The 26,407-nt window shown below is 40.0% G+C and overlaps 1 protein-coding gene across 3 annotated transcripts in view; it reads left to right on the top strand.

Annotated features, from left to right (window-relative positions):
- The window catches only part of LOC125459451 (doublecortin domain-containing protein 1-like), a 484,037-nt gene that overhangs the window by 57,662 nt on the left and 399,968 nt on the right, over positions 1 to 26,407 (top strand). For all 3 annotated transcript variants that reach the window (XM_059652117.1, XM_048545936.2, XM_059652115.1), the window contains exons 3-4: positions 13,610 to 13,852; positions 15,216 to 15,375. In XM_059652117.1, the coding sequence (XP_059508100.1) occupies positions 13,610 to 13,852; positions 15,216 to 15,375 (403 nt within the window). The remainder of the gene's footprint in view (positions 1 to 13,609; positions 13,853 to 15,215; positions 15,376 to 26,407) is intronic.

Genomic DNA, 26,407 nt, shown 5'->3' with positions numbered 1-26,407 from the left:
AGCATCACAAACAAGTGTCCAGTGCAATTACTTCATGTACATTTTTGAAGTTGGAAGATATAATACAATTCTTAACATTATTCTAATTATTGCCTCAAAATTACTATTGGCAATATTGTTGAAAAGAGGCTGACTTTGTTCATAAGCAGTTCCCATACAGTTATTGCAACAGTGCTGTTAATCTGACTATTTTAAATGATATGACACCTCTGTTAGAATCACAAACCAATTAATGTAAACGCAACAAAATAACGGTTTTCGTTCTCTAAAATCTGAGAAAGTCACAGCACAGAAATGGACTACTTATCCAATCAAATTGGTCGCCACATGATGTCACCAAGTTAAATTGAGCTCTCTGCGTGTTTCATTGTCATTGTCATTTAATATCTCAACTAGTTAAGATCATAGTCCTGTTCTATCCCCATACTCCTAAATATCCCAATACTAAGTAGCCATCTAATTGTCCCTTAAAATAACTTATTGACTCTGTTTCAACAACACCTAGTGGTATAGAACTCCATTTTTGAACAACATTTGTATCATGATAATTTTTTCTAACTTCCCTCTTAATTATTTTTGTGACTGTCTTAAACATGCAGTGTTTGCCACAATTTAGTCTTGCATACCTCTGTATTAACTGCAAATCCTTTAGCACAAAGATATTTCAATATGAATTAATGGTCATTTTTAGGATTTGTGTCTAGTTTATAGACCTGGACAAACATATTTAAAGTCATTTTGAAGTTCAGATTAAAGCTTTCTAAACAACAATATTATATTTCCTATTTATTTTACCATCCCATTTCCTTGCAACAAGAATAATTTATAACATTCATTGTATATAGCATTTGATGTGTTAAGACCGAGGAAGAGGCATGATTTAGTTTAATTTTAGATTTGTTCTGTTTATTACACTGAGACATTTGGAAGTTTAGTCATTTGTATTTTGATGAGCGTTTTACATTATTGAGCTTAGAGCATTGAAAAAAAGGGGAAAAAACTGTTGTTTCCTTGTGACAGGAGTTCTGAGGCAGAGAGAATGAGAGAGAGAGAGAGAGAGAGAAACATATAGTAAGAAAACTAGATTATCAGTCTGTGGGTATGCTATGGAGTAGGGGCTGAACTGTTAAAATTTCTAGTAAAACATAGCTGGAAAAGAGAAGTTCTAGAAACTGAGTTTTGGGAATTAGCATTTGTTCTGAAGTAATAGTTAAAGCAATAGTCAGTTTAGTTTACAACTTTTTTTAAGTGTCTCAGGAAGAGATACCAGGTAAAGAAAAATAGCATCCAGTGAATGCACAGAAATCACTTGAAGACAAATAATTGCTGCTGTGCCAGCCTGAGTTCGAAAGCCTAATGTGAAGATTGCCGGTGACTCTTCACTGACGTTTGCATTTTTGTAAGGATTTAGCTGCAATAAAAGAAATAGTGTGACACTGAACCTTATTCTGGTGTTTTGTAATGAGATTTGTCCAATCCTTTTGATCATTGTAATATTGTTCTTTTTTCATGTTTAATAAGTATTTTATTTGTTGTATTAAAAGTACATTGGAAGCCTCTTTTCAGTAACTGACCTCCTTGGTTAAAACCTAGGTTTCATTGGCTTGTCCAGTATTAATATCAACTGGAATCAAAACATATTGGGGCCTGATGCTGGATTAAATTCTTTGATTTGGTGAATTCTGTGGTCTGTGAAATGTTAAAGAAGTAAGTACAATGAGGTACTTTTTAGGAACAGCAGACTTGCTGTGAAGTATACTATATGGATTTGAATTTTAAAATTTTTTTGACTGTTACTAAGACTTTTCTGGGAGTAAGAAATATAACATTGAATTATTTTAATTATTTGACTAAGGCTAAACAGAGAGAGTTAGTGGACAAGTTGAAGGTGGAAATAAAATATCTTGTGTAATTCTGCCGGTGACGGAATTTGAATTCGATAAAAATCTGGAATTAAGAGACTAATTAGATTAGATTAGATTCCCTACAATGTGGAAACAGGCCCTTCGGCCCAACAAGTCCACACCGCCCCTTGCAGATGATGACCATGAAACCATTGTCAATTGTTGGAAAGGCCCACCTAGTTCACTCATGTCCTTTAGGGAAAGAAACAGTGTTCTTAACAGGTTGTGCTTACGTGTGAGTCCAGACATGACTGTTACCTATCCTCTGGGCAATTAGGATAGAGCAATAAATGCTGGTCTAGTCAGTGATGCCCGCATCTTGTGAATGAATAAAAGATATTACCAATCATTTCCGAGCAACTGTCTCTCCCTTTTAAACACAATATTGCTTTTCAAATTTAAGTGCAACCCAGGATCTACCAAAATAAACTGTAGGATGAATAATTTATTGTTAGTGCTATATAAATCTAAAACCAAGCACATACGTTTATTCATTGTCTCTCCTACTCACTAAGTCCCAGTGTTACCCATATGATTGCACATTATTTGTCAGTGCCTTGAAGCTTGGGTTGTAGTTTGATTCTGCATGCTGTATAACATTCCATCAAACAGGGATCTGTGAGTTGGGTGCAATACTTAGACTTGATTATCTTCATTCTGGAGAATAACGTTTCAAAGAGGTATGTGGAATCAAAGTTATCTTTCACTGTCAAAGCACAAGATTTATAGGAGTGGATATTTTTGTCTGTTTAGAAATCTCCAAAATTGCTGTCCCTTGATCTGACTTTCAGCTCAATATCATTTTGCACATAGTAAGCATGCTCATACCAACTCCACTGCTTTATAAATCAAATACCTGATGGAATTTGATAGTTAACCCACCATTATCTACTTGAAGGCATGGATTTGGATGAACATGATGAATTGTTCAATCACATTGAATGCCTGAAATCACTTGTTGAATTATCCTCCTAACATCCTCGGGTGGGTAGAGATACTTTCTTGCTGGAAACACTTTTGTTTGCCTCTTTTTTTCTAGTATTTTTACAGACTTGAGAAGTGTCGTAGCATTCTGTTTTTTAATTGAGAGGACCACAGTTCCAGATTCTATTTTATCACATTCGCACCACTGACCCTACATGCTAAGTTGTTGTTCTTTCCCTGCAGTTCACAGTTCAGCTTATTCAGTTTTGACATTATGTTTGTAGCAAATCAAAAGTCAAGCTACCATGCATATCCTGACAGCTCACTGCACATTTCATTCCTTGATTTGATTTCAAGCATCAAATCTAAAAATCATTGCAGCACCCTCCCTTGGCTTAACAACCTCATGGCAGCATGGAGGATTAGTTCACTTTAGGCAGCATCAAACTTGGTAAATAATGATTGGTGCTGAAGGGCCCTTGCTTAACACAAATTTATAATCTTAACTTTGGCTTCGTTACATGAAAAATGTCCATGGCTTTACTTGCCAATGTTTCTGGTGGCTTATATAATGGTAATGGAAAATCAGAATGATGTCTGCAAACTAAAATAAAACCCATGTTTGTGATGGAAACTAGCTTTTTTCTGGAATGTTTCTCTCAAGTACGTATCTTTTGACTTTGTTGCAGATACCCTCAGCCCTTGTTCTCTCCTCAGTGGCAAAAGAGGGTGTGAAGTGTAATGGAAGCTGTTAAGATTGAATGGCAGTGAGAAGCATTCACAGTCCTTCATGTTCCACTATAGTTGCTGAAAGACATCCTTGGACAAAGCTTCAACTCATCTTGCTACGATGGAAGATCCAAGTGTTGTGCTCTGGATTGCTGTTATTATTTTCCCTTTGTTCTTATACCTCTGAATGAAGAGTCAGTCCCCACAGGTTTTGCTTCTTTAATTGCTTTGCCATCTGCAAACAATTTCTTGTGTTTTGCCAGGAGATGACAAATACGTGCTTTACCTTCTGCTGCTGATTTTGAAAAAATGATTATTGAACTTTGAAGGTATCTTCAGCTTATCAATTTTCTTTCCTCACAGATTTGTTACCTCTGAGAAAATAAATTCTTCTTCACCTCTAACTTAAATCAGTGATTATGCCCTCTGGTATGAGAATCACCCACAAGTGGCAACAATTTCTCCATATTCACCCTGTTAAGATTCTAAGAATTTTATGTTTCACTAAGGTTGTCTTTCAATCTTCTAAACTCCAGTTATTGCAGACACATCCTGTCTCTTCATAATACAGTCCCTCCATATCCTGGTTCTACATATGATTTGATTTGATTGATTATTATGTGTACCTAAGTACAATGAAAAGTTTTGTTTGCAAGCAGAACAGGCAGATGAAGGAAACAAACACATACAACTCATAGAGTGAAAAAAATACTCAGACAGACTAAGGCGTACAGGCTACACTACACATGACGTGTGCTAGGTAAAAGAAGATCAGCATTACTTGAAGTTAGAGAGTCCATTCATCAGTATAATAACTGCGGGGAAGAAGCTGTTCTTGAACCTGCTAGTGCATGTGTTCAAGCTTCTATATGTTCTGCCTGATGGAAGAGGTTGTAGGAGAACATTATTAGGGTGTGACGGGTCTTTGATGCTGTTGGCAGCCTTTCCGCTGCAGCAAGACGTGTAAATGGAATCCATGGATGGAAGGTTGGTTTCCCATGGTGCTCTAGACTGTGCACACAACCTTCTGTAGTTACTTGCAGTCCTGGGTAGAGCTGGGCTGACATGTGCACGGATGGTATTTTTCCGTGGTGCATCTGTAGAAGCTCGTGAAGGACCTTATGGATGTGCTGAATTTCCTGTGCTACCCGAGGAAGAAGAAGCATTGTTGTGCTTTCTTGACTGTTGCATCCACGTGGGGGCATCAGAGACAGGTTGTTGGTTATTGTCACTCTGAGAAACTTGATGCTCTCAACCTCTGCTCCATCGATGTAGATGGGGTCATGTCCTCTTCATTTCTTTCTGATTTTAATGATCAGTTTTTTTTAGTTTTGCCGACATTGAAAGGGAAGTTGTTACTATTGCTCTCTCAACTGTTTACAATACAAATATATCTTGCATTAGATAAATAGACCAAACCTGCTCACAGTATTCTAGGTGTGTATGCCTTGCATAATTTTCATAATACTTCCCTATTTTTATACTCCATTGCCTTTGAAATAAAGGACAATATTCCATTTTCCTTCCCTATCATCTGCAGAGCTTGCATGCTAGAATTTATGCACAAACGCTCCATCTTTCAGTGCTGTAGCTTTCTGTAGTCTTTTCCATTTAAATAAAATTCAGCTCTTCTATTCTTCCCAGCCAGAGTGCCTGACCTCACATTTCCCACGTTATCTTCCATCTGCCAATTCTGTAGTACTCTAACATACTGACTTCATCTGCAGGTTCCTAGTATATTCTTTGTTCATTTGTTTGCATTTACACCACAAAACTTAACTTCCCCTGCAATGGTAGTCAAACTGGATCAAACTGAAATTCAATGCAACAAGCTGGCAAAGCCTTTTAACCACCTTTGTCTTTTCACATGGCTTGCGGAAGCAAAAGTCAGACAGCAGCATGATGATTCACATGTGTGCAGCAAGGGAATGTGGGTGCTCTGTTGGGAACTCTGTGACTGATCAGTCAATCATGATCTATGTGTTGAGTCCATAGATTTAACGCTGAATGGAGAGAAACCTGAAAGTAAAGTCTCACAGCTAGAATTAATAAAGAAAAACCGAAAGAACTGCAGATGCTGTAAATCAGAAACAAAAACAGAAATTGCTGGAAAATCTCAGCAAGTCTGGCAGCATCTGTGGGGAAATCAGAGTTAACATTCTGGGTTGAGTGATCCTTCCTCAGAACTAAGGGAGGTTTCTGAGGAAGGGTCACTCGATCTGAAATGCTAATTCTGATTTCTCTCCACAGATGCTCAATGAATGCTGTTCATTGTGTATTTAAGGACATGTTGGTGAAGGCATATTAAAATGAAGGCTCAAAGAAACAAGAGGCAAATGACATCTGCCAGGTAACAGATTTGCCTTTCAAATTATGGTTTGTTGCTGTCTAGTTTCTTATGAGAGAAGGGAGAATTGCAAGACAAACATAACTGAGGCATCAGGGAGGTGCAAATGTGTGGAAATAAGGTGCAGCCAATTATCAGGGAGATTCTGATCATGCTGTTGAAACTTCAGGAAAAAATTAGAATGAGAAAAGTCTGTCCATTGTCTGTAGTGCCAAAATTTTGACTTTGACATTTTCATCTTCTCAAGCTTTTATTTTCTTTTCATTCCTTTGAGAACAATTACTGCTAATGTAGTGTTAGAGATGCCAGTGTAGTTGTTTGCTTAATAAGGATTTCTGATGGACATTACTTCATTCAAGTTTTCAGTATTATGGCTAAAATGTTTCATAATGAATGAATAGACTGGGTGTAACACAATTAAGTTCACTGCATACCACTCATAGGAATGAAGAGCTTTAAAAGGGTACCATCAAAAAGCTAACCAGGGCATACGGCTAAGAATATCCTCATGCTTAGTATAAAAGGCTGGAATTTCTTTATGTGCCTTTTGAGATTCATTAGATGTGCCTATTAGCTTTAGTCCTTTTCATTAGTTTACAGACATGCAATAAGAAGGTCTCTAAAACTAATCAAAGAAACACTTATAGGGCAGAAGACTCAATCCTTTATGATGTGGACGTGCCAGTGTTGGACGGGGGAGGACAAGGTCAAAAATCACATGGCACCAGGTTATAGTCAAACAGGCTTATTTGAATTCACAGGCTTTTGGAGTCTCGCTCCTTCTTCAGCTGTCAGTGAGGGAGATGGCACCAGACACAGAATTTATAAGCAAAAGATCAAAGGGTCATAAAATTGGTGTGAATGTATTGAACAAACCTAAGATGGCTGTGATATCATTAATCAGTTAGAAAGGATAAATATGGAAATCTCACAATTTCTTTCAAGTCACTGTCCCGAGATAACTAAACGTTTTATCAGTATACTAGAGGTGACATCTCAGGTCAGAAAATGCATTTGAGGCATGAGACAAAATAAAAACTGCAGATGTTGGAATCCAAGGCAGACGACAGGGGACTGGAAGAACACAACAAGCTAGACAGCATCTGGAGGAAAGGAGAAGCCAACATTTCAGATATTACCCTTCTTCAGGACTGAATGTTGAGGTAGGAGGATCTGCAGATAAGAAGTGGGATGGTATTGATAGGTGGACACCAGTAGTAAGTACGACATGGTTGTTTGATGGGAGGGATGAATCCAATAGGTAGCTGGAAAGGAAGGTCAGTAAGTGGAATGGAAGGGAGGAGGTGGGGCTGGAAAGGGAGCTGGGGAGTGGGTGGGAAGGTTATTTGAAATTAGAGAACTCGGTGTTGAGCCCTCTGGGCTGTAGAGTGCCCAGGTGGAAGATAAGGTGTTCCTCAAATTTGCGTTCTGAATTGCTGTGAGACTGGAGGAGGCTGAGGACGGACATGTCAGAGGGGGAGTTGGTGGGGGGGGGGGGGGGGGGGTGGTGGTGAGGGAGTTGAAATGGGCGGTGACCGGGAGGTTAGGCAGGCCATTATGGGGCAGGTGAAGATGCTCGGTGAAATGGTCACCTAATCTACATTTATTCTCACCAATGTAGAGAAGACCACATTGGGAGCACTGGGTGCTGTAGGCTAGGTTGGAAGAGATGCAAATGAAACTCTGTCTTACCTGGAAGGACTATTTAGGGCCCTGAATGCAGGTGAGGGTGGTGATGTGTGGGCAGATGTTGCATCTTGTCTATTTAGAGGGGAAGGTACCGCAGTGGGTTTAGAGTGGTTGGTAGGGAATGGGATATGAACCAAGGAGGTGCGAAGGGAATGGTCCTTGCGGAAGGCAGAGAGGGGTGGGGAGTGGAAGATGTTCTGGATGGTGGGGTTTAAATAGAGTTGGTGGAAGTATTTGAGGATGATACGTTGGATATGAAGGCTGATGGGGTGTAAAGTGAGGACAAGAGGGACCTGTCTTTATTATGTTTGGGTGGGGAGGTCAAGAGCTGTGGAGCGGTGAATGGAGGAGGTGCAGCAGAGAGCTGACTGGATGACAGAGGGAGGAAGAACATTGTTTAGAAAATGAGAACATCTCGGTTGCTTGGGACTGGACTGTTTCCTCATCAGACCAGATGCGATGGAGATGGAGGAATTGGGAAAATGGGATAGATTTTTTTCAGCATATAGGGTTGGAGGAGGTGTAGTCCAGGTAGCTACAGGAATCTGTGGGTTTATTGTAAAAGTTGGTCTGTAAACTGTGGCCAGAAATGGAATGGTCTAGAAAGGGGATGGAGATGTCTGAGATAGACCAAGTGAATTTGAGGGTGGGGTGGGCATTGTTAGCAAAGGCGATGAACTGCTCCAGTTCAGCCTGGATGCAGGATGCTGCACTGATGCAGTCATCGATGTAGCGGCAGAAGAGTTGGGAACAGTGCCAGTGTTTGCACTGAAGAGGGAATGTTTGAGATAGCCTACGAACAGGCAGGCGTAGCTGGGGCCTGTACAAGTGCCCATGGCAGTCCCCTGGATTTGGAGAAAGTGTGAAGAATTAAAGGAAATGTTATTGAGGGTGAGGTCTGGTTTGGCAAGGCAGAAGAGGGTATTGGTATGGGGTGACTGGATGGATCTATTGGAGCGATAATAACTGAGGGCCTGTAGGCCACCTTTGTGGGATATTTACATCCATAGTAAAGATGAAGCACTGGGGCTAGTGGACTAGAAGTTTGCGAGGCCTTGTTTAGAATCTGGCTGTGCATTAACTTGGAGTCAAACTGGTTTTATTCCCAGAGTAGGAATTTATAAAGTGCCACATTGACTGTCTACAAATCGTGTGATTTTTGAACAAAATATTATGTATCTACAATTCCAAATCTAAAAATACAAATTGACTCCATAAGATTTATAGATGTGTCTGTGTGTGTGTGTGTGTGTGTGTGTGTGTGTGTGTGTGTGTGTGAGAGAGAGAGAGAGAGAAAAAGAGGGCGTGTGTGTGCGCATGTTTGAGAGAGACCATATAAGAGTATACATGAGAGAGGGTCTGCATGAGTGTGTATGTGTGTGAGTGTGTTTGTGTGAGACAGTGTTTGTGTAGGTGTGCATATGTGCGCACGTGTGTGTGTTTGTGTGCATGCATTTGTCAGAATGTGTAGTTTGGTGGGGTCACCTGCAGTGTGACACAAAGCCAAGATTCCAGTTGAGGCCATCCTCATAGGTACCGAACTTGACTATCAACCTCTGCTTGGCGATTCTGCGTTGTTGCATATCCCAAAGGCCACGTTGGAGGATGTTTACCTGAAGACCCGAGGCCAAATGTCCTTGACTGCTGAAGTGTTCACCCACTGGGAGGGAACAGCCCTGTCTGGCGACTGTTGTGCGGTGCCCATTCATCCGTTGTCATAGCATCTGCATAGTTTCTCTGATATACCATATATCTCGGGCAGTGACTTGAAAGATATTCTGAAATTTGCATATTAATCCTTTCTAACTGATTAAAGATTTCACAGCCATCTTAGGTTTGTTCAATACATTTGTGTCAATTCTATGATCCTTTGATCTTTTGCTTGTAAGTTATGTGTCTGATGCCACTTCTCTCACCAACACTGGAAGAAAGAGCGAGCCCCTGAAAACTTGTGTCTTCCAATAAATGTGTTGAATTATAATCTGGTATTGTGTGATTTCTGAATCCTTTATGTAAAACTATGTGTGCATGTTTGAGAAGCAGCTTACAAGAGTTGCAGTGCAACCCAACAACACCTTAGAACATTGCAAACAGAACCTGGCTGTTAAATATGCCAAATCCTGAATTTTGCAACAAGGTGATGAAGTGTTAGTATTACTGCCTTTATAGGGTGAACCATTGAAACAGTTCAATTAAAAGGATAGGCAAAGTAAACTGTTTGCTTAATACACATCGCTGGGAAAAGATACGGCTAGGGCATATCAACATGTTTTGGCTGAAAGCATGCTCTTCTGCTCAGTCGAGAACATTTTTGATTCTAAATGTCATGGAGAGATCTAAAATTTTTCACCCTTTTTGCCTGAGCTTCTTCTTGAGCAAGCCTTTTTGTTTAGATGAAACTCCACCTGGACCTTGAAATTTCAGTGAAATTTAATTTGCTGTTTACACTTAATTTGGTCTGGTAACACCGAAACAGTAACTCCAGGAATTTAATTTAATTTAAATTAGGTGGGCTGTCCATTTACTTCTAGTTTAACGCTCCAGTATTTATTCTCATTTTCATTAAAATGTCCTAAGAAGGTTTCTTTTCCAGCTGCTGTGGTTTTCTGAATCCTTTAAATGTGGCATTGCTTTAGATATATGTTCCTTTGACTGTATGCCATCTGCAATTTAAAACAACAGGCTGTTTTAAAATGGCCAACTTTTACACAGTTGTAACACAGTGTGGAGCTGGAGGAACACAGCAGGCCAGTCAGCATCAGAGGAGCAGAAAAGTTGATGTTTCAGGTCAGGACCCTTCTTCAGACCCTTTTTCTGAAGAAGGGTCCTGACCCAAAATGTCAACTTTCCTGCTCTTCTGAAGCTGCCTGGCCTGCTGTGTTCCTCCAGCTCCACACTATGTTATCTTTTACATAGTTATAGCACCTTTCCCCTCTGCTGGACATTCTTCCTGTTTGTGTGGCTTGTTTCCACCACACCAGAGAAATTTCAGGATGGCAGTTGGCATATTTTCTCCATGTTAGCGAATTGAAGATTTTGTGCGTGCTTTTTCCTTTTTGTTACCTACAAAGTGAATGGCTTCACTAGATTTCTTTCATCTGTGAGTCATCATTATCTACTTGAACAAATATCCAGTTCTGTTACTGGAGTTCTGATTGTATAAGGCTCTTAATAATGCTTACTAGTGCATCATTAATCATGGCACCCACAGCATATGTTAAAGCTTTTCTGGAACTGGAGAATCTTTTCTTTCAATTGCCCCAGTCACTTGCTTGGTGTTATGGACCAGACCAAACCCACTGCAACTATATCAAGGACATAGCCTCGACTCTAACTTTTATCTTATTTAAAGGCAAGAATAAAGTGCTGTGTTCTAGATGTGATTTGATTGGTCAATCTACTCAGCTTTAAACACAACACACTTTGTTCTTATTCTCATTTAAAATACAAATAAAAGAAAGACAAATTGGTTTAACATTAACTCTATTGAGAAAAACTACCAGGATAATAGATTAATTAACTACTTAAACAGCAACTGTTCCATTCTAGCAAGATCCCAGGAATACACCGTTGGTAAAGGCAAAGTCAGTAAAATAGATTGCCTCACATGCGATACTGGCAGCAGAAAGAGATCTGAAGCTTTTAGCTGTAACACAGAGAAAATTCTTGTATAGTGAGAGAGAGATAGAGAGAGAGAGAGACTGTTTCCACAGCAACTATTGAAAGCTAAACTAAAATCCTGGTTCTGTGGGAGCCTGCTCCACTCATTTAAGCTGCTTCTATTGTTCCAACTTTAAAGAAACCCAAGGCCTTGCAATCTGTTTATTTTTTTGGCTTGGAAAAGACTGTTTATTATCTCTGTTTCATCCACTGTTCATAAAAAATAACAAGACAAAATACACCTTCTAAAGCCAAAATATCGCCATGCTGGTGTGGTCTCTTGATGGCCTTGGAATGTCTACCAGAGTGCGAGTTAGTTTCAAGGCAACCACTAAGGCCTGGAGCATTTCTTTGTCTACTCCTGTCTATCACACTGCTCATGGCTTTGGGTCATTGCTGTCTGGTCCCCAGGTCTGTCTTCCAGCTTTCTCTATTTCAAATGTCTTGATGAATCTTTGGAAGTTTTTTAAAATGTGTTCTTGTGGACATTGATGTTCACTTCAGCTGCTGACTAACTTGGTTTCTTTTTAACCTCTTCCACTGCCACCAAGTTTTCTTGTCGGTTTGGTTCAAGCACTGTTATGCCTCCCAAAGGCATAACACATAAGTCCATGGTACTTCCTGCAAGAATAATTTATTAGAAGGTTGATCAATACGCATAATGATTTCACATAAAGTAGGAGTTTCTGCACCTGCTAGGACTCTCTAATTAGTACGTGAGTAAGACACAAAGGTGTGGATGCTGACAATGTGTAAAAAAGTGAGGTTGCTGGAGAAACTCAACAGGTCTGGCAGTATCTATGAAGAGAAAAGCAGAGTTAACGTTTGAAGTCTTCAGAGCCATATGACTCTGACATCACAATAAAATCAACATTGTGTATTTTATTGATGTTAATGCCATTATTCTACAGTCTCCATGGTCTCTCATATTCTCAACACCAGCTCAATGCTAATTTATGCCCCTTCTATTTCAAACCACCCAGTATGTGCCATGTATATATTGATGGCTGGTTTACGATTCAGAGTCACACTAACAACATAAATTCACTTCATGTGCTGGCTGAATAAATCTCCTTCTCAACCTCTCCCTTTTCCTGAGATGTGGTGACCCTCAGGTTAAACCATGATCAGTTGTCTCTCTCTTTCTCTAAGGAGAGAGCAACCCTAGGTTCTACATTGCAGATTATGGGGGCTTTACCTTTTTTTTAAACCAATGAGCCACATTATAACATTTGCAAGAAAAAAATACACCTGTTCAGAAACATTTTATGAAGTAAAACTGCCTTTCGTACAACCCTATAAAGGTTTCAATCAGGCTTGCCATTAAAGTATCTTCAAACATTTCACTCTACTTAATCTGCACCCACAAATAAATGCAGAGGTATTGACAAAGGAGTAAGAATAACTTTTTATAACCACTCAAAGGTGTCAATCAAAGTCAACAATTCACTTGTCAAATTGGAATTTCTGCTGAGTTCATGCCTTTATTAGTTTGGGCTTTCAGCCAAATTTATAAAGTGAGAAATGGGACATTTGTGGCTCAGTAGTGGTGTCTCTTTGCACCTGAAAGCTTGGATTCAAGTTTCATCTGCACCGTATGTATGTCATTACATGACCAAATAAGTTGGTAAGAAATTTCTATATAATGAGAATGGGCTGTTGAACTTGCACTCCTTTTAAATACATCTTCCATTCTGAGGATTATAGAATGAAATTTATGGTGTAAATTAGAATGTCCACAACAACTAAAGAGGGGTTTCGTTGAAGTGAGAGACAATGGGATCTGCAGATGCTGGAGAATCCGAGATAACAAAGTGTGAAGCTGGATGAACACAGCAAGCCAAGCAGCATCTTAGGAGCACAAAAGCTGACGTTTTGGGCCTAGTGCCTTGATCAGAGAGGGGAATGGGGAGAGGGTTCTGAAATAAATAGGGAGAGAGGGGGAGGTGGACCGAAGAAGAATAGAGGAGAAGATAGGTGGAGAGGAGAGTATAGGTGGGGAGATAGGGAGGGGATAGGTCAGTCCGGGGAGGACGGACAGATCAAGGACGCGGGATGAGGTTAGTAGGTAGGAAATGGAGGTGTGGCTTGAGGTGGGAGGAGGGGATAGGTGAGAGGAAGAACAGGTTAGGGAGGCAGGGACGAGCTGGGCTGGTTTTGGGATGCAGTGGGGCGAGGGGACAAGCTGGGCTGGTTTTGGGATGCAATGGGGGAAGGGGAGATTTTGAAGCTTGTGAAGTCCACATTGATACCATTGGGCTGCAGTTTCATTGAATCTAGCTCAATAAAGTATAATTTTTTTTCAAAATTTGTAACTGTGAATAAGTCTTTTTTTATTGCCTCACTTCCTATTTAGAAAGTGTAGATCACCATACAAGATGACAATCCACATTCGTACACAAAGGGCTAAACCTCCTTTGCGGTCTCCAGTTGGATCTCTTCCATGTTCACAGACTAGACGATCAAGATTTCAAAATTCTGTTGAAAGCTGTGCTGTGATTTCAGACTGCGAGAGCAGCAATTCAACTCGTAAAAAGAAAAGCAACCTTCGATTTCCAAGGATCAAAAGATGTTTGAGTGCTCCCCCTGGATCAGTCAGGTAATTACATCCAGGCAATCAAGATTACTATAAACTAATGTGGCAATTTGACTTGTACGGTACGTAATAAGAATAATAAGAAAGCCTTTGGGGCTTTGACTAGCACTTTTACCATATTGCTCAGAAATGCCTTAAAGAACTTTCCATGCCATGGAATAGCTTTGAAATACTATTAGCACTGCAATGGAGAACAAGGGAGAAGCCATTTTGCACTTATTAATGTCTAAGAACTATCAGCAAGATACAAGACCAATTAAATTATGTAGGTGGCTCTGATTGAGTGAAAAATGTTGGCCAAAGGAAGTAAATTGTGTGAAAGATATTAAGGAGATTCATGCTTCCATGTACATTTTATGCATCTCCTCCAGCAATGGGTCATCTGTATTTCCGTGCTAGCCAAGAGGTGGCACATATTTTGCTAAACTGCATTGGGACACTGAATGGGTAATGTGAGACCTTCTCCATTCTAGCAAACTGGCAATTGACTGTGCAGACCATTGGTGAGCTCCAGCATTTATTTTGTTTTCTGCTACATTTAACTTTCCATAAGATTGTCACTCTTCCCATATGAGAGACAAATTATGTGAAGGCCTGAGAGATCATGGCACTGGAGATAACAAGGTGTAGAGCTGGATGACCATGGCAGGCCAAGCAGCATCGGAGGAGCAGGAAAGCTGATGTTTTGGATCGGGACCCTTCTTCAGAAATGGGGGAGGGGAAGGGGGCTCTGCAATAAATAGAGAGTGGGATGGTGATGGAAGGTGGATAGTGGAGCTGATAGGTGGGAGAGAAGATGGACAGGTCAAGGAGGTGGGGGTGAGAGGGATGGCTGGTCTTGGGCTGAGGTCAGAGGTAGGGAGATTTTGAAGCTAGTAAAGTCCACATTGAGACCATTGAGTTGTAGGCTTCCGAGGCGGTATATGTGGCACCTTGTATGGTTCTAACATTTCAAAACTATCTAATGCTCTAAATGTGTGCTCCACATCCCTGGAATTATTCTTGTCAAAGATTTCAGCACCGTCACAGATGTCTTCATTTCCTCCTCAAGGTGTGGGCCCAGAATTGGACATAGCACTTCAATTAAGGTCATACTAATGGGCTGTACAGGCTTAACACAATTTCTTTGCTTTTGTGATCTATTGGCCAATTGATGAAGTCTAGGATGCATTATAAACCCTCGCCACAGCCTATACTGCTCCCAACAATGTTACTGTGTTCCAAGTTCTTTAACCAATGATTTATAGAAACCTTCCTGAAAATAACAATTCACATTTTTTTTACTGTATTTTAAATGCACTTTGCCATTCTTGTATCATACCAATTTGTATTGTTTCATAATTTGGACTTGTTTCACTTTATACAGGAAGGCACATTCTTCATTATCTTCAAGGCTTCTATCAGGTCGCAGAAATAGCAAAGAAAAGCCACTCTTTAAACGTCAGCCGTGGATCATAAAAGTGACGGCTTACAAGAATGGGACAAGTGATGTGTCTGCAAAGATAACAGCATCTAGCATCAAACTGGTAATGATTAATACATGAGTTTCTTTATCACACCAGGTATTATAGTACTGAGAACCATTTCTAGTTCTACTTGGTTCTAGTAAGTTGCTTAATATGTTTCATCTTTGTTTCAAATCCCTCAACTGGGATTCAGAATTTATTGGGCCATAAATTAATGCTCTGAGAATATTAATTGAGGCACCTACAAGTAGTACAAAGGAGTAGAAGTTGGAACTCATTGCACTCAGCTGGGGGTTGGGGATTGGATGAAACAAAACCCATTTTTGAGAGCTGGAATCTTGTACTCTAAGAATACCTAATGCAAACTCAACCTAAAGCAGACATCTGATTTTATTGCTTGTAGGAGTTTAATGAGAGTTTTATTCCTCAGGCCAAAACAGACAATTTCACATTTGAACACATGATACTCCATTGACCACATGTTTACCGATTCACTTAAGCTAACTTCTGAGGAAGGGTCACCAGAGCTGAAACATGAACTCTGATTTTTCTTCATAGAAGCTGTCAGACCTGCTGAGCTTTCCCAGAAACTTCTGTTTTTGTAAGCTATCTATTACTTTTTGTAACATCCTCATGTCCTTTTAACAACTTACATTCCTACTTACCTTTGTGCCATTAGCAAATTCAGCAATCATTCCTACCAACCCTTCATCTTAGTTAATAATATAAATTGTGAACAGCTGAGACCCGAGCACCAGTCCCTGTGGCACATCACTCATTGTGTTTTGCCAATTGAAAAATCTACGTTTATGCCTACTGACTGCTTCCTGTTAATCAGCTGAGTTTCTCACCATGTCAATATGCTACCCGTATACCTTGTGCTTTTCTTTTTCATGATGCCCGTTTCTTTATCAAATGCCTTCTGGAAATGTAAGTACAGTACTTCATCATTTCCCATAGGATATCTTACTTCCTCAAAGAACTCCAATCGATTTGGAAAGTGTGATTTTCCTTTCGCACACCGTGTTGGCTCTGCCTGATTGCCTTGAACTGACCCAGGTAGCCTGCTCTATAATTTACTTTAATATTAGCTTCTAACATTTACCCTGTGAGAGATGTTAAACTAATTGTCCACTCGATTCTCCTGTGCCAACAGCATCTGTGGCAAACATACTCTATGTTCTTCAACTAAATGGCTATGTCTCAATATGTGTATGAAGTAATCCTCAGTCAAGTCAAGTGAGATATCCTTCCCTCAGGTGGTCTTGGCACAGTAAGTGCAAGTGCATTGTCCAATATCAGACTAGGGACTCAAGCATTGTCAGTCAGTTGCTGATCACCTTGATGGGTCATGATCCTCTCCTTATGGGGTGGGGGGCCATGAATATTAAGCACCCCACCACTCTTCTTGGCTCATTACTCACTGTTGAAGGCTCTTATTTCCTGCAATGAGACAAAAGAAGTGATTGAATGAGATCAAAATGGCTGGCACAACTGCTTCATCTGATTATATTGGGAATGATGATGATGTGCTGTCCCAAATGAGTGTAGACTGATCAGAAACCCTGCAGGGTCAGTTGTGTAGGGAGTTGGGCGTCTGTGTATGGATTGGATGGGTGAGGGCAAATGACGGAAGATATTATGTACCGTCGTGAGAGTGGCAGGCAATGAGCCTTGGTGGGAGCTACATGCAGTAGAAGAGATAGAATGTGTGGATAGGAGAATAGCCAAGGGGTTTTTCCTGGGGTGAGGGAGTCTACAACTAGACGGCATAGGTTGAAGATGAGAGGGGAAAGATTTGAAAAGGACGTGAGGGTATCTTCTTCATGCAGAGAATGATGCACGTAGAGAACAAATTGCCATAGGAAGTGGTAGGTACAATTACAACATTGGAAAGGTGTCTAGGTGGGTATATGAATCAAAAGGGTTTATGTGCCACCTGCTGGCAAATGGAACCAGATCAGATTGGGATGTCTGGTCATTGGATGAGTTGGACTGAAGGGTCTGTTTCCATGCTGTATGACTCTTTGACTCTATGAGTGTGGGGTAATCGACAGAAGATAGCGACACTTAGCCTCGCAGAGGGCAGAGGATTATTGATCTCCTTTAGGCATTGCTGGGCATTTCTCCAGATCGTTGAGACAGCTCTGATGTGGGTGATAACCTCAGATCATGATAGTATGGTCTGATGGTGTGGTCGTCACCTCTGGTTCCAAGGGAAGAGGATTGCCCCCCTCATTGATAAAAGAGAGTACCATGTCTTTTTTTTCCCCAGTATAATGTGATGCTTCTTTTGGAGCTGGTGGACTTGGCCACCACCTTTGACCCCTCTAAAGTGGCATGCTTGGCCATCTCCCAGGGCAGCAGCTGGTGCATAGCAGTCTGGATCTTCTGGGGGTGGTGGTACTGCTCTTGTTGTAATGGGCCAGGTGGGAAGATGCACCCATGGTGTGGTCAAAGATTTAGTTGACAGATGAGTTCATGATGTTCAAGGCCTTGGAGGAGATGCCAGTGTTGGGGTGAACCTCCTTCACTTTGCAGATATTAATGGCGTAACTTTCTTTCCTGGACTTCCTCCTGTCCTAGCTGGCTGTCTGGTCATTACTTTCTTACACCCTTCTTGGCAATTTGACTTTTCTTTTCCTTGAGCACGGAGACAGTCAACTGTTCTTTCACATGCCTGGGGCAATTCGCATGAACTGTGCAGGATAGGCCCATACTGAAAGCACATGACTGGTTGCATGGCTTGGCTTTAATGTTGCCACTGGAATCAGGGATCCTGGGAGATGCAGGCTGTAGTGAATACTTCTATCAGTGGCATCTGGGAGAGCATACTGAACAGGGTGCTACAGAGGTGTGGTGCATATTTAATGAGGAAAAGTTGAGAAGTTAGCATGAGAAATCTAACTAGGTCTCATGGAGAGAGGTACAATCGATTTCTGGTAATACACAGCTCCCAATCTTGATTTTCTGGGAACAACATAAGTAACTAACAGAGCAACCTTTCATGTTCTCCTACTGTCATCCATTATTGTCCTGTACGCTTTAAGATTCAGGTCACAATCCATGCAATTTTGCAGCAGTGACTACTAGCTTATACTCATTCCTTTGTATTTGTGCTCTCAGTTCATAAGTTTTGTTTTCAAACATGAAAAATGTTAGTGAGGTCTCAGATCCAATTTTGGAATGGCCAGTGATATCTCTCCCTACGCAAGCTTGTGCCTGATTTTGAAAGTGAGCCTAGGTAAATTTCTACCTTGGTGAATTTGGCTTTTGAGTATTAGAATAGGCTTTTCTCCTATTTTGAGTTATTCACAACATATCTTTTCAGTAATCAATTTGACAAATATCTTCACATTGAAAAACATGAAGATATCTGTCTTGGTGTCTACCTGATGATTCAATTATTCTTGATTTATTGATTCCCCCATTGTTTCAAAGAACAGCTCACTATCTTGCACCTGTTCATGCAATAAAGGGAAGCTATGAGCTGAAAGTATTATGGAAATACATTGAACAAATGTCTGTCTTTCCTGCTCTCGAGATGTTAGGAAAAGCATATCACTGCTTCGGGATCTGTGGTGATAGACAATTGTTCAGAAATAAAGAATGGCAGAGAATGAATAAAAGTTGATCAGGAGAAAGAATTTAGAGTAAAAGAGGAAGCTAGCTGGGAATGTAAACACAGATAGCAAGAGTTTCTATGGTTATCTAAGAAGGAAAAGAATAAATATTGTTGGTCTTCTGAAGAGCTTCGAGGCTTAATAGTGGCTAATTAGGAAATAGGAGATGAATTGCACAAATATTTTACTTCTGTATCCAGTATAGAGGATACAAAGAAATATTTAAATAATAGCAGTAAATCAATAAGAGGAAGGGACAAATAAACTTACTGAAATTACATTCATGAGGGAAATGGTACGGACCAAACTGATTGGAGCTGCAGGCTAACGAGACCCTGAGTCCAAACAGACTTCATATTCAGGTTTTAGCATTAATTGCTCATGAGCCGGTTGAGGAATTTGTGTTAATTTTCCAAAATTTCCTTGTCTCAGAAAAGGTTCCATCACATCATAAAATGCAAATATAACCCCTCAAGAAAGGAGGGAGGCAGTAAACAGGAAAGTTAGTTTGACATTTTGCCATGGAAAGTATATTAGAAATGATTGTTAAAGCAATTATGGTCACGCTGTCAGAAAATTGAATCAGGAAAAGTCATCACTGTTTCATCAAAGGGAAACCATGTTTATGCAATTTATTTGAGTTCTTTGTAGGAGTGAAGACATTTGGTATGCTTGCCCTTACCGGTCAGTGTGTTGAGTATAGGAGTTGCACGCTGCAGCTGTACAGGACATTGGCTTTTGGAATACTGTGTGCAATTCTGGTCCCCCTGCTTTAGGAAGGATTTTGTAAGACTTGAAAGGTTTCAGAAAAGGTTTACAAGCATATTGCCAGTTTGGAGGGTTTGAGTTACAGGGAGGGGCTGAATAGGCTGGGGTTATTTCCCTGGAGCATATGAGGCTGGAGGTGACCTTATAAAAGTTCATAAAATCATTAGGGACATGATTAGGATGAATAGCCAAGGCCTTTTCTCGGGGGTGGAGGAGTCCAAAAGCAGAGGGCATAGGTTTAAGGTGAGAGGAGAAAGATTTAAAAGGGACCTAAGGGGCAACATTTTCAGGCAGAGGGTATGTGTACGAAACGAGCTGCCAGAGGAAGTGGTGGAGGCTGGTAAAATAACAACATTTAAAAGGCATCTGGATGAATATATGAATAGGAAGGGTTTAGAGGGACGTGGGCCAAATGCTGGAAAATAGAATTAGATTAATTTAGGATATCTAGTCAGCATGGATGATTTGGACTGAAGGATCTGTTTCCATGCTAGCCAACTCTTATGACTCTACACATTGTGTATAAAGGGAATCATATAGACAACCTGTACTTGAACTTCCAGAAAGCATTTGATAAGATGCCTCTTCTAATTTTATTGTGGAAAATAAAAGGCTCTGGGTAGAAGCTTTTCTAGCTAGCAGAAACCAAACTATATGTATAAATGGGTCGATGCCTGATTGGTGGAATGTGAAATTGGAGTCCTGCAGGGTTCTGTGCTTGGGACTCAACTCTTTGCAATTTACATCAATGACTGAGAGGGGTGAAGGCATAGTAATTAAATTTGCAGATGATACCGAGATAAGTAGGAAATTATGTTGTGAAAAAGACATTAGGAAATTACAGATGGATATTGATAAGTTGCGTGAGTGGATAAAATTCTGGCACATAACATTCACTTTGACAGGAAGAATGAAAAAGCAGAATATTAGTTAAACAGAAAAATCTGTACATTTCTGAGGTGCAGAGGCATTTATGTATTCCAGTTCATGAGTCAGAAAAATCATTATGCAAGTAAAGTGCATTATTAAGAATGATAATGGGATGCTCTTCTTTATATGAGTAGAATTGACCATAAATATGAGGAACAAAAACAGAAGGTTCTGAGGAAGGGTCACTGGACCCGAAACATTAACTCTGATTTTTCTTCACAGCTGCTGCCAGGCTAGCTGAGCATTTCCAGCAGCTTGTGTTTTTGTTCCTGATTTACAGTGTCCACAGTTCTTTTAGTTTTCTTATAAATGTGAGAATATGGTACTTCAGTTATACAGGATATTGGTAAGATCACATTTTTAACACTGTGTGCACTTTTGGTCTTCTTATTTAAGGAAGGATGTAAATGTATTGGAGATGGTTCAAAGGAGGTTTACTAGACTGATACTTAGAATGAGCAGGTTATCTTATGAGAACAAGTTGGATAGTCTAGGCTTGTTCCAACTGGAGTTTAGAGGAGAGACGGCTGGGGTGACTTGAATGAAGTGTATAATGGATTGACAAAATAGACATTGAAAAGATGTTTCCTCTGGTGGGTCAATCCAGAACTAGGGAGGGCTCTTCTTTAAAAATTAGGAAGTTTTCTCATTCAGAACAAATATGAGAATAAATTATTTTTCCTGGGAATATTGTTTGACTTTGGAACTGTCTGCTTCAGAATGCAATGATGGCAGAATGATTAAATATTTTTGTGACAGAGCAAATAGATTTTTGTTAGGCAAGAGAATCACAGCTTATTGGGGGACAGGGAATGCGGAATTCAAAATGTAAACAAATCCGCCTTGATTCTTTTGAATGACAGTACAGGCTCAAAAGTCCAAATGATAAACTTCTACTCCTGTTTCATAGGATTTTGTGTTCAGAAGGTCAAAGATTTTGAAAACAATTTGGCTGTTTCAATAGTGTTATGATTTCTTTGGAATCCAATAACTTTTAAAAAGAAATTTGAACTTCCAAATAATAGCTATCAGAATAACACAACAAGATTTGCATTTTAAGATATTTCTTATAGCAAAAAACTAAATACTCCATTGAGTATGCATTATACGTTAAACCACAGAAGGAAAAGCCTTTGTTATTTTGTCTCAAAGGAAAACTGCAAGTGAGGTAATGCAGCTCAATGGACACCAGAGTTTAAATACCAGGCGGGAAACACAACAGCGCTTCATCAGAGGCTGCACTGATGATGTTACCCAGCAGGGTGATGAAACGTCTGCAGAACAATGAACCAACTCGGCGAGCCAACCAACCACAACATCCACAACCTGAGCTACAAATCTACTGTAAAACCTCAGAGTTGCTCTCTCTCCTTGATTGTAGTGGGCTAACTAATAGTTTTCAAAAATACTTTGGAAATCCTTTCTTTAGCCCATTTCCATGGCAACATGAATCAAATGGGCCTTGTATCCAGGTTGAAATGCAGATTAGCTATCCTTGAGAGTGAAACTTTCATCTATTTAGGAACAAAATAGACAGTTGAAAGAACAACTATTTACAATTCTTCATTCTCACCACTTTTTTTTAGCCTTTAGGAATACACAGTCCTGGTTATTAGCTTTGCATGCTCTTGCTTGTAAATTAACACTCTTCACGTACTGCCTTTCCCCAACTTTAATCTCTAACAATAAACCGAACTTGCTTGATATTAGATAGATTTTAGAACAAATAACATTACTTTTTGCTTTTTTTTAGAATTGTGCATTTATTTAAAATGAAGGGTTTTAAGGGATATGGGAAAAGGAAATGCATATTTGAAGACAAAGACATAACAGAGAAAACTATGTTATCTGAAAAAAGTAAAAGAGTAGGCTTGAATAGTTTCACTGAGTTAGTAAAAAGAAATTACTGTAACAATCAGACAATCACAGTGCTGCCCATTAGAACAACTGGGATTAATACACATTACAAATCAAACTATTGCACATTTTAATGTTTCATCGCAAGAGTAATTTTAAAAGTCTATACTTGGAGACGTTTATTCATTTGTGGATCTTATTTTCGCATTGTAGCCAAGTAGATGCTGAGTTGTTCAGGTATAGGATGATCGGTGAATGACAAATTGGGGTTGTGTTTGCCAGTACAAAGCTTGGATTACAGCTTCCCTACCAGCCCAGCCATAAAGGGAGTGTCCAGGTTGCTCCTCCCTTCCTCTTCTTCCTATCACTGTTCATATGGTAACCATGTGGGCTGTGTTTTCCAATAATGCACCCGCCCTCCTATCACCATTCACATGGTAATCATGTGGACTGCGGTGCCCAAGAAGCCAGCTCACCACCAGCTTTCCAAGCAATTACGGACAGCAAAAGTGCTGGCCGAACCATTGAATCCCAGATTCTATGACTCTCTCTCATGGCCTGTATTCATTGCCCACGTCATTTTGTATTCCATGGGAAATGTCTGCAAGTGCATCCATATCTGAGAGTAACCGATTCCTGCAGATGTCTCAAAGTCAGCAAAAGAAACCATTTGGCACTTGAGGCACAATTCCCTACGCATTTGTTGAACAACGCACATTGACAGAAAGTTCCAAGCATTTTTATAATTGTAGAAATGTTTAGAATTGAAGAAATTAGCTACCAATTGTCCTGTAAATGGTTGATAATCCCATTAAATAAGTGAGGTTGGGGGTGGGAGACAAGGGTTCCTTTCTAATACTGAAAGCATATTTAGCTCTGTGAGGTAAAGAAAGAATGTTAGGTTGAACATCAAGCTTTCAGAATGATAACATTATAGCTAAATCGGCATTGTACGCTGGTTGACATGATCTGCCAGCTCTGAGTGTGTTTGGCAGATGTTTACTGCATGCATGACGATATCTGTGGCAATGTAAGGCTGAATTTTCAATTGCCCATGGGATTGAGTTCAGGTGTGAGTGGGTTGCAAAATTATTCACCTGGACATTGTCCCTGGTTCCTTTGCCTCAACAACATGTTTAGTTTTCAAACAAAGAATGTGGAGGAGGTGGTGTGGAGGCCAGCAATCTACTTGTCTCCAATTATTGGTTTGTTGAGCTTGTTATTAACAGTTTGGGAAGTGATATTTCACAATTTTCAAATGACCATCACAGGGATTATGGAGGATTTGAGACACATTTGAATTTAGTTGTCAAGAATAGAATGGAGTGGCATTAGTGCACGTCAGAGAAGTGTGAAAAGTCTGTATAAAAGATGGAATTTGAACTCAGTTGCTCACGCAGTAGCACAGAGTTGCGAGTATAACAGATGAGAGGCTTGATTTTGTGAGAATAGAGAGTTTGCATTCTTGTGAGAATTGTGAGGCTATTTTTTACTATGCCCTAGCTCTCTGGAGCTCTTCTTCCAGATGGAAGGCTCTTTTGCTCACCACAGATTTGACTGGGGCTTTGTAAGACATCAAAAAAGCTGCATAAATCATCATTGGCCCCATACTCTCGCTGGTCATCTATTTTGAGAGGCAATAGTAAGCCCAATTATGGTTGCTGTAGGCCATGCATCTTCAAATTTATCCATCTGTGGATGAATACTAAATTGTGAGTTTCTGATGGCAGGTTGAGATGCAGAGATAAAGTCAACACCATTTTTGTGGCATATGGGGCATTACAGTGGTCTATAGCAGCTTCCTATTTGTAATAAATTTACATTTCATGAATACTCCTCAGTGATTGAAATAGCACCATGGAGGGGGTATCCTGTCACCAAGCCACCCTTTATTTACATGAGCACAGTACATGAACATTGACCATTTAGATTACAGCTCGTCTGTAGCGTGGGGAGAATCTCCGATGCTCCTATTTATATCTGTCAGACAGGACTCCCTGATTGGCCCAGGTTACCAGGCCCAATCAGGGATCTCACATTCAATGGATCTACCTGTCCCTCATTCTAATCATTATAGTGACGTACATTTTGAAATTGTGTTCTACCATAAAGAAATCAGCATTGCATGAGAATTTCTTTGCACCCAGTTCGCGATCATAAGAATATAAAAGTAAGAGTTGACCATTCAGCTTCTCAAGCATAAAACGCCATTTGAAATTTTGACTCTTCTTCGATTTTACCATATACACTCATTGTCCCTATATCCCTTGATGTCATTAATAACTAGGAAACTTTCAATCTCTGACTTGAGCTCACTTAATGAGTGAATATTTACAGCTCTCTGGGGTAGATAATTCCAAAGATCCATCGCTGTCTTAAGTGAAGAAATTTCTTCTCATCTCAGGCCTAAGTGAGTTGCCTTTTATTCTGAGATTGTTGGTTCTAGACACCACAGCCTTTCTGAATCTACTTGTGTATCTATTTAAGAATTTGTAACTTTGTAACTCCAGGCCCAAACTTCTCAAATACCCCTTATAGGACAGTCCACCATAGGTAGTCCCAAGGGGTCTTGTTGGTCTCTCCTCCACTTCCTCTCTGATAAGTATACCCTTTCTTAGGCAAGGATCCAAAATTGCACACAATAATCCAGATGCACTCTCATCAATGTTCTGTATGACTGAAGCATGACTTAGTTCCTCGTTTCACAAATCCTTTTGTAGTAAAAGCTAAAATTCTGTTTCTATTCCAAATTGCTTGCTTCTAACCTCCTGTGTGGAATTTGACCAAAAGTCTTTTGAAAAGGAGGAGAGGGGACCTAATTGAGGTATACAAGATAATAAGAGGCATAGATAGAGTTGATAGCCAGAGGCTATTTCCCAGACTAACACGAGGGGTCATAGTTTTAAGCTGGTTGGAGGAAAGTATAGAGGGGATGTCAGAGGCGGGTTCTTTACACAGAGAGTTGTGAGAGCATGGAATGCGTTGCCAGCAGCAGTTGTGGAAGCAAGGTCATTGGGGTCATTTAAGAGACTGCTGGACATGCATATGGTCGCAGAAATTTGAGGGTGCATACATGAGGATCAATGGTTGGCACAACATCGTGGGCTGAAGGGCCTGTTCTGTGCTGTACTGTTCTATGTTCTATGTTCTATAACTGCATCAGTGACATATGAACAAATTCATTGAAGTCCCTCTGGATATTAACACTTTCCAATCTCTCACAATTCAAGAAGTACTGTGCACACTTAATTCCTCCAATCAAAACAGAGAACCACAAACTTTCCCACATTGTATTCCACCTACCAAACTCTGGCCCCTCACTCAGTCTATCAAAAATCTCTTGAAGCCATTTTACATTCTCCTCACAGCTCACGTTCCTGCAAATTTTTGAGTTATCTGAAAATATTACATTAAGTCCCCACTTATATATGATTGATAGAGATTGTGAGCCACTGGGAACAAAATATTGATCTTTGTGGTCCCCCACTGGTCATAGTCTGCCAGCTTGCGAATTATGCTTTATTCCAACTCTCTACTTTCTGCCTATCAACTAACCCTCAATCCATGTGGTATATTACTTCAATGCCACGCACTTTTATTTGGCGTCTAACCTCCTGTGTGGAATTTGACCAAAAGTCTTTTGAAAACCCAAATACACTGCTTTCATTAATTCCTTTTTTTTGTCACTGTCAGTAACATTCTCAAAATTCTTTACTGAGGCCAAAACATTGAATATTTTCAAGAAGGAGTTACACATGGTTATTGGGGCTACAGGGATCAAAGGATAAGGGACACCAAACAGTAACAGGATATTGATTGCATGATCAGTCATGATCATATTGAATAGTGGATCAGGCTTGAAGAGCTGAATGGACTACCCTTGCTTCTATTTTCTATCTTTCTGGATAAGAAAA

Source organism: Stegostoma tigrinum, chromosome 17 (assembly GCF_030684315.1).
Source record: "Stegostoma tigrinum isolate sSteTig4 chromosome 17, sSteTig4.hap1, whole genome shotgun sequence".
Lineage (NCBI taxonomy): Eukaryota > Metazoa > Chordata > Chondrichthyes > Orectolobiformes > Stegostomatidae > Stegostoma > Stegostoma tigrinum.
The sequence above is the reverse complement of the archived record's forward strand: the minus strand, read 5'-3'. Positions and strand labels throughout refer to the sequence as shown.